We start from the raw sequence: 10,690 nt of genomic DNA on the forward strand, positions 1-10,690 counted from the left end.
AAGGAAAAAAAAAATAAAAAAAACCAACCCAAAACCAAGCCACATCACCCATCCGCCCAGCCCAGCCCCGAGCATCCCAAACCTGCTCCTGCAAACCTCCAGCCCGGGCTGCACCGCCGGCGCTAAAGTCCAAGGACAACCACGCTGGATCCAGGCAGCCAGGCTCGGAGAGAACCACAAAGAGGCGAATTAATTGCTATAACTTCATTAACATAGGTCACCCCGTTAAAATGAGCCGCTGCACTTTTTTCCCCCCATTGTCGCAAGTGAGGAAAGTGTGTGAGCGCTCCCTCCCTTCGACCTCAGCCGCCTCCATCCTCCTGCCTTTTTGCCTGAGCTTTATTTTCGGGGTGCTGCGACCCGGGAGAAGTTGAGGAAGGACGGGAGGTGAGAGGGGAACATCCCGGTGCCCGGCTCCGGTGCGCCAGGCCGGGAACCCCCTGGGCCCTCCTCACCCTCAGCCCCTCACCGCTCCCAAATTATTTCCATTAAAAACATGTGCACGTCCCTATTTGCAAATTCAACGCGACGCCGCCACGTCCCGTTCTACACACTCATCCCTACATATCTTCAAAAATAGAATTTAAAACGCATTGATGTCGTCCCCCAGGTGATTCATTTCGCCTCTTCCAGGGGTGACCTGGCCCCTGGGAGGTGGAATTGGGGTGCGGCCGATCCGTGGGTGCGGCTGGGGGGACCCGGGGCTGGGGGGACCCTGGCACCCCGCTCTGTGCTGGAGGAGATTCTCCCCTTGGCTCCCGCGGGTTTCCTCTCACCCATCTTCCGCTGCTCAGCCCGGGGCTCCTGGTAGGCTCCGTGTCCCCCCTTCACAAATATTTACTTCTATACATTAATATCTTTTGTTGTTGTTATTATTGCAGCCGCCCCCCCAGCCTTTTGCTGACCCCCCTTCCTCGCCTTCCCCGGGCAATTCGCTAATTCCATCTCTGCTGTCCATCACATTAATTTCTACAATGACTTCATCCGCTCCACTCCATAATGTATATTTTTAAACCGAGCAGGTTCTTTTAATGTATATTCTGGTGTCATTTCGGTGGCTGTTATTTCTCTCTGGATTGTCCCCCCGGTACAGCAGCGGCCTGTTTTTTCCTCCCCCTGTGTGTGTTTTTATTATTTTCCCCCTGGCTTAGATGTGTCAATCACTCTCTCCCTGCCATTGGTTGGAGAGTTTGCGTCAAAAAGTTGCCAGAGAGGCGCTTTCTCAGCAAAGCTCCCCGAGAGAGGTAGAGACCTTCAGCTCCAACGCACCCTGCCACTATTATTAAAAATAAAATCACTTTGACCAGCTCCAGCACCGGCCAGCTCTGTATGTACCGAGCCCAGACCCCGAGCATCCCCGCATCCCTCTCCTGCCCCGTCCCCTCCCCTTTTTCCCCATTTATTCTCCTTTTTCAAACATTTTTTCTCCACCCCCCCTCCGCCCCCCCCTTTCCCCCGATGTCGTGGGCATGTGCATGCGGCGAGCTCTCTAACCTCCCGCTTTGTGCTTTCTCTCCCCGCTCAGCCCGAGCTCTGATTTTGGCGAGGATCCGGGAGCAGGTTTCCCCCTTCGCCCCCCAGCCCTGCCCGCGGCTCCGGCGAGGCTCCCAGGTAAGTCCGACCCGCCGGCTCCATCCTTCCTTGGGGGCATCGCTGGGCGGCCAGGAATGCAGGGAGAGGGGAATTAAAATCGTAATTTTTTTTTTAAATATTAATATTATTTTTAAGCAGGCTGTGTGCGGTGGGGGTGCGCTGTGGCGGGAGAGGCCGGGCCGGGCGGTGACGGCCCCGGGTCGGGGACAGCCGGCAGCCCCGGGTCGGTGCTCGGCAGGGACCGGGAGCTGCAGGATGAGAGGGCGAAGGGTCTGATCTGGAGAGCCGGGGGTGCTCCCCATGCATCGCCCTCGCCCCCCGACCCTCGCCCCCCGCGCTGGGCGCGGAGCCGCTGGCTCTGCGCGGGGCTTCACCGCGATTTCGTTGGGTTCATGTTTTTTTTTTTTTTTTTTTTTCCCCGGCCTATTCCTTTGGCCTGTAGTTATTTCCTGACCTCAAGCTGGACTTTTAAAATTTGAGACAAAAAAACCCAAAAAACCAACAGGAGGAATTTCTCCCCTCTTTCGTCTCCTACCTGAGAACCCTCTCATCCTCTTCCTCGTGATGCGGACACTCAGCAAAGTAATTTTGCAAAGGTGTTTCTGAGCACTCACGGCCGGGGAGAACCGGGCAGGAAAGAGCAGAGGGAGAAATCTTCAAGGCGTTTAGGGCCGGAGCTTCATGATTTGGTGTGGGCGAAACGGATGGCAAGAATGGCATCCAGGTTGGAGAGGGGCTGCAGCTGGTTTCCACCTCCCTTATTTTATTTTAAATTTTTTGTGCCTTGGGAAAGCGCTTCCTAAACACGCCGACCGCGAGTAACGCGCCCCGGCCTCTCCTCTGAATTCGCACCGCGCTGACAAAGAGAAAGTGGGGAAAAGTCCTTGTGCACCGGCACAAGTTTCTTTAGAGCTAAAAACCTCCTTGGCTGCTGAGGTTTATTTCGATTTCGGCTGCTTAGAGAAGTTGAGGCTTATTATTTATTTATTTTGAAAAGGCGCAACTCTAGTTGAAAAAAAAATAAATTAAAAAATAAAAAGAAGGGAGGGAAAAAGCGCGTTAAAAAGCGGTGGGATGCTGCAGGGGGGCAGGGACTGGTCGGACGGCCCTGCGGTGGAGGTGGATGCCCGCCGAGCTCGGCGCTGCCGCTCCCGGTCCCGCAGAGGGGCCGCGGCCGCGGAGCAGCGCGGAGGGAGAAGCGCTGGAGAGCGCCCGGCAGAGCCGGTGACGGCTCCATCCCCGCCGCCTTTGCACGGGGGAGAAATTCGCGTGCTGGGAAATATCACCCAAACCCTTCCCTCCAGCGGGGAAAGAAGAAAAAAAAATCTGAATTTAAAAAAAAAATTAAAATAAATTAGAATTTTTTTAAATGTCAGAAATTCGTTGGAGTGGGGCGAGGGCAGGGAACGCGGCTCTCGTTTGCAAAACAAAAGGAAAGAAATTCCCTTTTCCACCTTGGCACCTTTCCCCTCGCCCTCCGCGCCCCCCCGGCCCCGCAGCCCCGGGGCAGCGGCGCAGGCTGCGCGCCCGGGCGCGGATCGCTGCCCCGCATTAATCACCGGGGCGAGCAGCGGAGCCGGGGCCGGTGGCTCGTAATTAGGGAGCGTGTGCCGCACGGATTATCTCGTTAGTTTATCAAGAAAACATTTATTATAATTAATTCTCGGACGGGGTAATTATTATTGAGCGAGGGCAGAGCAACTGGTAGCCGGGATCTATGCGGAGAGGGGGGGCGGCAGGAGGAGGGGGAAAGGTGACAGATTGCGGAGCGGAGCCGTTGCTCCGCGGGCTCGGGGCGGCCCTGGATGCGCGGCCGCGGCCGAGGGGCTCCGCGGGCGGCCGCGCCGGGCTGGCGCCTCGGCGGGATGCCGCCGAGTTTAACCCAACCGAGCTTTAGGTTGCTTTTTTTTTTTTTTTTTTTTTTTTTTTTTTTTGGGAGGAGGAGGTGTTTGCGCGCTTTTTTTGGTTGCTGTTGTTTTGTTTGGATTTTTTTTAATCCTTTTTTTCCTTTGTTATTTTTTTTTAATTTTTGGTTTCGAAGCGGGCAGCAACCCTTCTCTTTGCTCTCCCGCGCGTCTTGCGCGGCGGGCGCGGAGCGGGATTTTCCCCTCGGTGGAATCGTCTCTGCTCGGCCTCTCCCAAGGGGTGATGCTAAAAGTGGGGCCCGATCCCGCACACCCCGCGCTGGATGCGCGCATTTGTTAACCTCAAATCCCTTCCTTCCCCGAGGGGAGAAAGGAAAACTCCGCGCCGCGGAGAATCCGCACGGACGGAGCTGGAGGGGGTTCACCGGGGCAGGAGCCCCCCGGCAGCGCTTGGCTCTACCGGGGAGTCGGCTGGGCTGAAACACGGAGTTTTGGGGTGTTCCGGGAAGAAAGTTGTGCTGGAGTTCGTTTTCCTGACGGCCGCTGGGAATGGAGGGAAGGGCGAGCTTTTGCGCAAAAAAAAAAAGATTTTTTAAAAAATATTTTCTATGGGAAAAACAGCCTTAAGCTCTTCAAGAGTCCGGGTTTGGCCCCTTGCCGTACACTTTTTTTTTCTTTTTTCTTTCTTTCCTTTTTTTTTTTTTTTTTTTTTTTGGAGTGCATGTTTGGATCCACCCTCGTTCCCCGGTGCGGAGAGCCCGGTCCCGTCGGGGCAGCGAGCGGGCCGGGGGAGCCCGAACGGGGACCGGGGCTGTCCCGGAGCCGCTCAGCACAGAGATGTTTGTTTAGCTTCAGCTTCGTCATCAAGAGTTTCTTGAAAGCCCAATAAATCTGTTACTTGCCTCCAAATCTAATTACCCGGAGTACTAATTAGGTGCAAATGGCCGGTGGAAATTACTGCAGACGTGGAATGATGGCGGGAGGGCAGAAAAGTTTGGCTCTTCCCGAGCGGGCATTTGAGCTCTGAAATGCAGCAACGTCGGGGGGAAGGGGAAAAGGGGGAGAAGGGGGAAGGTTTGAATGTTGCCCAAACCTGGGATAATTAAAGTCCTTGCAAGAGACTAGTGGAGAGATAGGTTTCTTGAATTGTTTCTTTGTTTCTCACCCTTGGGCTTTGTTATCTGCATTATTTATTTAGCCGAGGGGTTCTTTGTGTCTGCCAATGGCCCCAATCAAGTTTTGCTTGAGACAATTAGCCGGTGCCCGGCCGGGAATCCTATGCAAATGCCCCCGGCCGCCGTACAATGCGGGCAGTTGAAGGCATGGGGGGGTTTTGTTCGGGTAGTAATTACTGGCTGGGATGCGCCCCCCCCTTCCCTCCCCTCCTCGCCCTTTTTGGGGAGAGATGCGTTTATCTAGTCAGTCTCTCCTAGCTCCCAAATCCGGCTGGGGTCCGAGCGGGAGGATTGACGGGGGGGTAAAGGGGATAAAAGCGGGGAGGGGTGGGAGGTGGGTGGGGGGCAGCGATCTGGCCTGACTCCCCCTTCATCCCTGCATTGCTCCCTCCTCTCCCTCCTGCGCAGGCACCTGGCGGCCCCCCCCACGCCCGACGGCTCCCCCAGGCACCGCCCGGGGCAGGCAGGGCGCTCGGCCGGCTCCCCCTCGCCCGGATTTCGGCCAACTCTCCTCCCCGCCACAACTTTAGCATGATGTCTTATCTTAAGCAACCACCTTATGCAGTCAATGGCCTGAGTCTCACAACCTCGGGCATGGATTTGTTGCATCCGTCCGTCGGTTATCCCGGTAAGCCACGTTTTTCTTCCCTCTTCCCTCCCCCTTTTTGCACCACGGAGGAGAAGCCGCTGGGATTTTGGAGGCACAACATGCCCAGGGATCAGGCTGGCTTGGGTGGGTGAGGGCTTGGGGGTCCCTCCTTCTCCCTTCTTCTTCACTCCCAACTTTTTATCGGTGAAAGGGGCTACAAACAGGAGAGACCCCCATGCTGGGGATGGGGCCAGGATGCTCCAAACGCGTGCAGGGGAGATGCGGAGTTGGGATTGCGGCTGATCCTGGGGGTGCGGGACCCCCGGGAGAGGGGAGAGAATGTGGGTGCCCTTTAGGGGAAGGGTCTGGAGGGGACACCGGGGTCTGAGGGGCCGCTGACTGACAGCCAGGGCCTCTGGCTCCGTTCGCAGCCACCCCGCGAAAGCAGCGGCGGGAGCGCACGACCTTCACCCGGGCGCAGCTGGATGTGCTGGAGGCTCTTTTCGCCAAGACGCGCTACCCCGACATCTTCATGCGGGAAGAGGTGGCCCTGAAAATCAACCTGCCCGAGTCCAGAGTGCAGGTAGGATGCGGGGCGGCTCCGGAGAGCCCGGCCTGCCCTCCCCCTCCCCACCGCAGTGGAGGGGTCGGGCTGGCCTGTGCCTGACAGAGGGGGACACGAAGGGACTGGTTTTAGGGCACGGATTCAGTCCTGAAGCCAAACCAAGCCCTTGTGGGGGGTGAAGGAGGCTCAGAGATGGCCGGGGGTTCAGTGAGGGGATGTGGTGGCATTCTGCATCCCCAGGGTTGGGGTGTGCCCCCCTTCCTCCCCCTGCACTGTGAGGGTGTTGTGCAGATCCTGGATTCCAGCTCTTCAACCTTCCATACCCCCAAACCCAGCACCCCAAAATCCCAGCCTGTTCTGCGGATGCTTGGGGACCCTGCAGAAGCCATAAAGGGTTCCCCCCTCCCCAAGGATCATCACATCCCCGGAGCTGGGCCAGATTGGGATCCCAGCTCACACCAGTACAGACTGGGGGCTTCCTCCCCCTCTGAAGGGGACTTTGATGAGAGAGGGGCTGTTTTGGTGAAGAGAGCCCCTCTCCTGGGGCTGGGCTGTGTGTCCTCTGCAGGGACCCCATTCAGGCAGCATTTTGGAGGTGCTGCTGGCAGGGCAGGAGCGTCCTGAACACCCCAGCAGCAGTGGCAGGGCATTTCCAAAGCCATCCCTCCCACTTGTCTCCTGATGAGGCTGCCCGAGGCTGTGTGGTGCCGTGTTCCCGTGGAGCAGAGTGGCTGGGATTGGGATATCCCCACACCAAACCCCATCCTCCTGCCTACAAAACCTCCCCAGATCCAGCCCCCCTGGGCCCTGGCTGAGGGGCCAGCTCTGGCCAAGGGGGTGAGAGCAGAGAGCCTGTTCAGTGGGTAAATCAGGCATCTTTACCCCTCTCCCCATCCCAAACCTCTGCTTCCCTAATTGTTCCCTCCTTTTCTGATGTTCTATTGTTTCTAATTAAGGGCTCGACTTCAATGGGCCTTAAACGGAGATTCCTGGGGGTCCCCAGCTGGCAAACAGCACAGAGGGAATGCTTCCCCTTCTCCCCAAAAGTGACCTTATTAAGGAGTTTGATTTGTGATTTCCACTTGTTATTACTGCTAATGATCTCAGGGAGGGGGATCCCCGGAGCTTTTCTTGCAGCAGCCTGCAAACCCTCAGCTCTGGGGGAACAATTTTAGGTCTCCCTGCCACCATCTCTTTTCCACCTTGGGTTTGCCCGTGCACCCCTAACCCCAGCCTTTTTCTCTCTCCCCACCTCGTGTCTCTGTCTCAAGGTGTGGTTTAAAAACCGCCGAGCCAAGTGCCGGCAGCAGCAGCAGCAGCAGCAGAACGGGGGCCAGAACAAGGTACGGCCGGCTAAAAAGAAGAACTCTCCAGCCCGGGAAGTGAGTTCGGAGAGCGGGACCAGCGGGCAGTTCACTCCCCCCTCCAGCACCTCAGTCCCCACCATTTCCAGCAGCAGCGCCCCCGTGTCCATCTGGAGCCCGGCGTCCATCTCCCCGCTCTCAGACCCCCTGTCCACCTCTTCCTCCTGCATGCAGAGATCCTACCCCATGACCTACACCCAGGCATCAGGCTACAGCCAAGGATACGCTGGATCGACCTCCTATTTCGGAGGGATGGACTGTGGATCTTACTTGACCCCTATGCACCACCAGCTCCCCGGGCCGGGGGCCACCCTGAGTCCCATGGGTGCCAACGCGGTCACCAGCCACCTCAACCAGTCTCCAGCCTCCCTCTCCACCCAGGGCTACGGAGCCTCCAGTTTGGGCTTTAACTCCACCACCGATTGCTTGGATTATAAAGACCAAACCGCCTCCTGGAAGTTAAACTTCAATGCTGACTGCTTGGATTATAAGGACCAGACATCGTCATGGAAGTTCCAGGTTTTGTGAAGAACCTTTGTGGTACCGAGAGAAATCGCGACGAGAACGAACAGGCTGGGCTGAGCGCTCCAGTTTTAGTCAGGTCTTGGTTAAATTAAAGAGAAAAATAACTCCACGGACAAACAAACGAACAAAAACAAAAAAACTGATGGCAACAAGAGGGGGACAGTGTTGGTGTGATCCCGTTCAGACTCATCTCCTGCTCAGACGCTCTGGAAAAGGAATAATAAAGAGGAAAAACGGAGGAGGAAGGCCTTAAACGGACAGATCATCTAGTGAGCAGAAACCAGACAGACCCATCTGTGTTCTTTCTAGTTTTAGCCAATTGTTGGGTTTCTTTGTTTGGAAGAGGTGGGAGATCTTCCCACCTGCGGGCCAGTTTTAAGAAAAAAAAAAAAGAAAAAAAAGAAAAAAAAAAGAGTCTAGGTTTTTATTTCTTTTTTTGTGTGTGCGTGGAAAGATGATCCTTCACCCAGAGGTTTCCAATGTGTTAGCCAACCCTCGGTTCAAATATTCAGAATGGACAACATCTCTCTTTTTCTCCCTCTTTTTGTCCCTCCCTCTTTCTTTCTCTCTCGAGCTCATCCAACTGTTTCATGCCCAACTTGCTGAAGTTGGCACCCGGAGAACTTGGTTCAGGGCTGTGTGGGTTGTGTGACTGATTGTCCTAGCTGCACTACTTTATTTAAAGATTAAGAAAAAAAAAAAGATAATGTTCATAAGGAGTCAATATGTAGTTTTTAAGAGACAATCAGTGTGTGTCTTATATAAATGGTACATCTGTGGTTTTTAATCTGTGCTAGACTTCAAAACTGTGATCTCCTGTATTGTATGCAACTATGAACTCTGCACCAGCGGGAGTTCTGCTGTGATTTAAATAGGTTATAATTATAAGTGAAATTCAGAGCAACTGAGTTACCTATTATCATCTTAAAAAAAAAAAACAAAACCTAATTAAAAATATATATTTAAAAAAATAATAAAAAAGAAAAAAAAAAAAAAGAAAAACGCAAAAAACACAATCGCCTTTCACCCGAGGTGAACTGCACTGAAACTTTTTACAACAAACTGTCTCTGAATGAAAGAGGAAAGATCGAAAATACCCCACCCGAGGACATTTAACTCCTCTGGAGCTCACTTACTGCTGGCCACGCTGGCAGTAACCGTCAAATCCAACAGGACTTTGGGCAGTTGCTCTGACCTGGATGAATTTAAACCGAGAAATTCATTGTCGTTTATGCTTGCAGATGTTAACTGAAAAAAAAAAAGAAAAAAAAAAAAAGATATATATGCATAAACCTTTTTTTTTTTTTTTCCTGGATTTGGCAGATATGTATAATTATATTAAAATGGTTCTAGCACACTTGATGGTTGTCTTCCATTTTAATCACGGCCGGCGAGTGATGGAGAAGGAGCAAAGCCGGGCACGGGAGACCAGGAGGGTCTGGCTGCTTCTGCAGGGCTGACAAAAGGGGCTCTGCTGGCAGCTCCCCGAGGTGAAGCAAGCAAAATCAAGGAGGGGTGTTATATTTTTAAAAAAATCTTTAATCAAAAAACTTTCATTACAAGCAGATCTTGGCTGACGTGACCTTTCCCACCCCAGCTTCGCCAAATCTCTTCGTGGGGAGGGAGGGATGAGTTTGCTCTGTGGCTTATCAGGGGATGGAATCCCCAGTTGTGTGTTTGGGGTGAGCCATAAACTTTGCAAGCAGGAGAAGGGGGAACCTGGACCATGCAGGATGCTCTGAGAAGAGGTGCTGGGGAAGGAGAGGGACGAGTGTTTGAGCTCCACTCTCACAGGCTGAAGCCCCAGCCCGCAGGATCAGGCTCTTCCCACCTTCTTGGTGGCTCTTTCTCTGTCCTTCTTCCTCTTTCTCCCTCTCTCCTTCCTGTGTGCAGCACTGGAGCCCTGAACTCAGGTTGGATTTAGCACAGCAAAACACTTGATCTCTGGAAAGGGAGAGACCTGGAGAAAAAGCCCCGGCACCCTGTCACCTGCTGTCCCCCAGGGTTTGTCACCAGCACCCTGTGACTCACCCAGGGCCACCAGAGCCTGCAGAGCACGAGGGATGACACAGCCACAGTGCCCTGCATCCCAGCACCCCAAACCTTCCACAGGCACCAGCAGAATGCTCCTTCCCAGAGCCATTCCTGTCCCCCCACCATGGGCAGGGAGCAGCCTTCAAAATAAACACCTCTGGGGGAAGGAGAGGTTTCTGTGCCGCCTCACCTTGGCCTGTGTCAGTCGGTGATTTTCTCTTTTTATATTTTTTTTTGTGTGGTGGGAGCATCCGTGCAGGGGAGGTTTGGGAAGCACCAGCTGTGTCCCTGCCGCCGACATCCCCCGAGCAGTTTCATTTCTCCACTGATTCACTTCAAATCAACAAAGTTTACTTCTTCCCCAAAAATTCTATTAGAGCAAAATACACTCAAGAATACCAAGTCCTTACTGAACTGGGGCACGGCATCCCCACCTGCCTGGAAAAGCTTTTTGTTTCCTGAGCTTTTGATTATTAATTTTTTTTAAAGCCTCTTTAAAACCTCTTTTTGCATTTAGCTTTCCCCATCTTATCTTTTACTTTTCTTTCCTGAGTATTTCCCTGTCTGTCAGGGATGAGCTCCTCCAGCTAGGGCTCATTTTTATCAGAAAAAGCTAATTCATGGCAGGAGTTCTGTGATTTTTTTCCCTGGCTTTTTGTACTTCCCACGTTTTCTCTCCCTGTTCGTTTCTGAGTTTAATTTAAATGGGCACATGCGTGGGCAAAGGGCAAAATCCCAAGGTGAGCTGGCAAACACAAAATATTCTGTAAAGAGTGTTTTAACTCCTTTTTAATTTTTAATGTTTTACATCTCCTGGTAGAATTCATTTCCTCTGAACTCAGGCTGTGGTAGGCAATCCTGGATCCAATAAAATCTGGGGAAAACTGAGGAGACCACGTTGGTTTAGTGATGGAAAGGCAGATTTAGGGGCAAAGATCTGATTAGGAGGGTGTTTGATTTAAGGTGTCCTGCCCAGCCCC

General features: G+C 53.3%; 1 protein-coding gene across 5 annotated transcripts; it reads left to right on the forward strand.

Moving 5' to 3' along the window:
* Window positions 1-1,487: 1,487 nt before the first annotated feature.
* Window positions 1,488-9,036, forward strand: OTX2 (orthodenticle homeobox 2). Of its 5 annotated transcripts, none has more exons than XM_079309775.1 (4): window positions 1,488-1,611; window positions 5,042-5,261; window positions 5,633-5,805; window positions 7,059-9,036. In XM_079309775.1, the coding sequence occupies exons 2-4, from the start codon at window positions 5,165-5,167 to the stop codon at window positions 7,677-7,679; spliced, it is 891 nt and encodes a 296-aa protein (XP_079165901.1). In that variant the 5' UTR covers window positions 1,488-1,611; window positions 5,042-5,164; the 3' UTR covers window positions 7,680-9,036. The 5 variants fall into 5 exon arrangements, with proteins under 5 accessions (XP_079165901.1, XP_079165904.1, XP_079165903.1 ...); XM_079309778.1 differs by having other exon boundaries at window positions 5,654-5,805; XM_079309777.1 differs by lacking the exon at window positions 1,488-1,611 and adding an exon at window positions 3,244-3,265.
* Window positions 9,037-10,690: the final 1,654 nt, after the last annotated feature.

The sequence above is a fragment of the Erithacus rubecula genome, assembly GCF_903797595.1.
Source record: "Erithacus rubecula genome assembly, chromosome: 6".
NCBI lineage: Eukaryota > Metazoa > Chordata > Aves > Passeriformes > Muscicapidae > Erithacus > Erithacus rubecula.

Coding starts and splice junctions, on each gene's coding strand:
- OTX2 (XM_079309775.1), top strand. CDS start 5,165: ATGATGTCTTATCTTAAGCAACCACCTTATGCAGTCAATGGCCTGAGT. Junction 5,262..5,632: donor TCCGTCCGTCGGTTATCCCG/GTAAGCCACGTT, acceptor ACTGACAGCCAG/GGCCTCTGGCTCCGTTCGCA. Junction 5,806..7,058: donor TGCCCGAGTCCAGAGTGCAG/GTAGGATGCGGG, acceptor CTCTGTCTCAAG/GTGTGGTTTAAAAACCGCCG.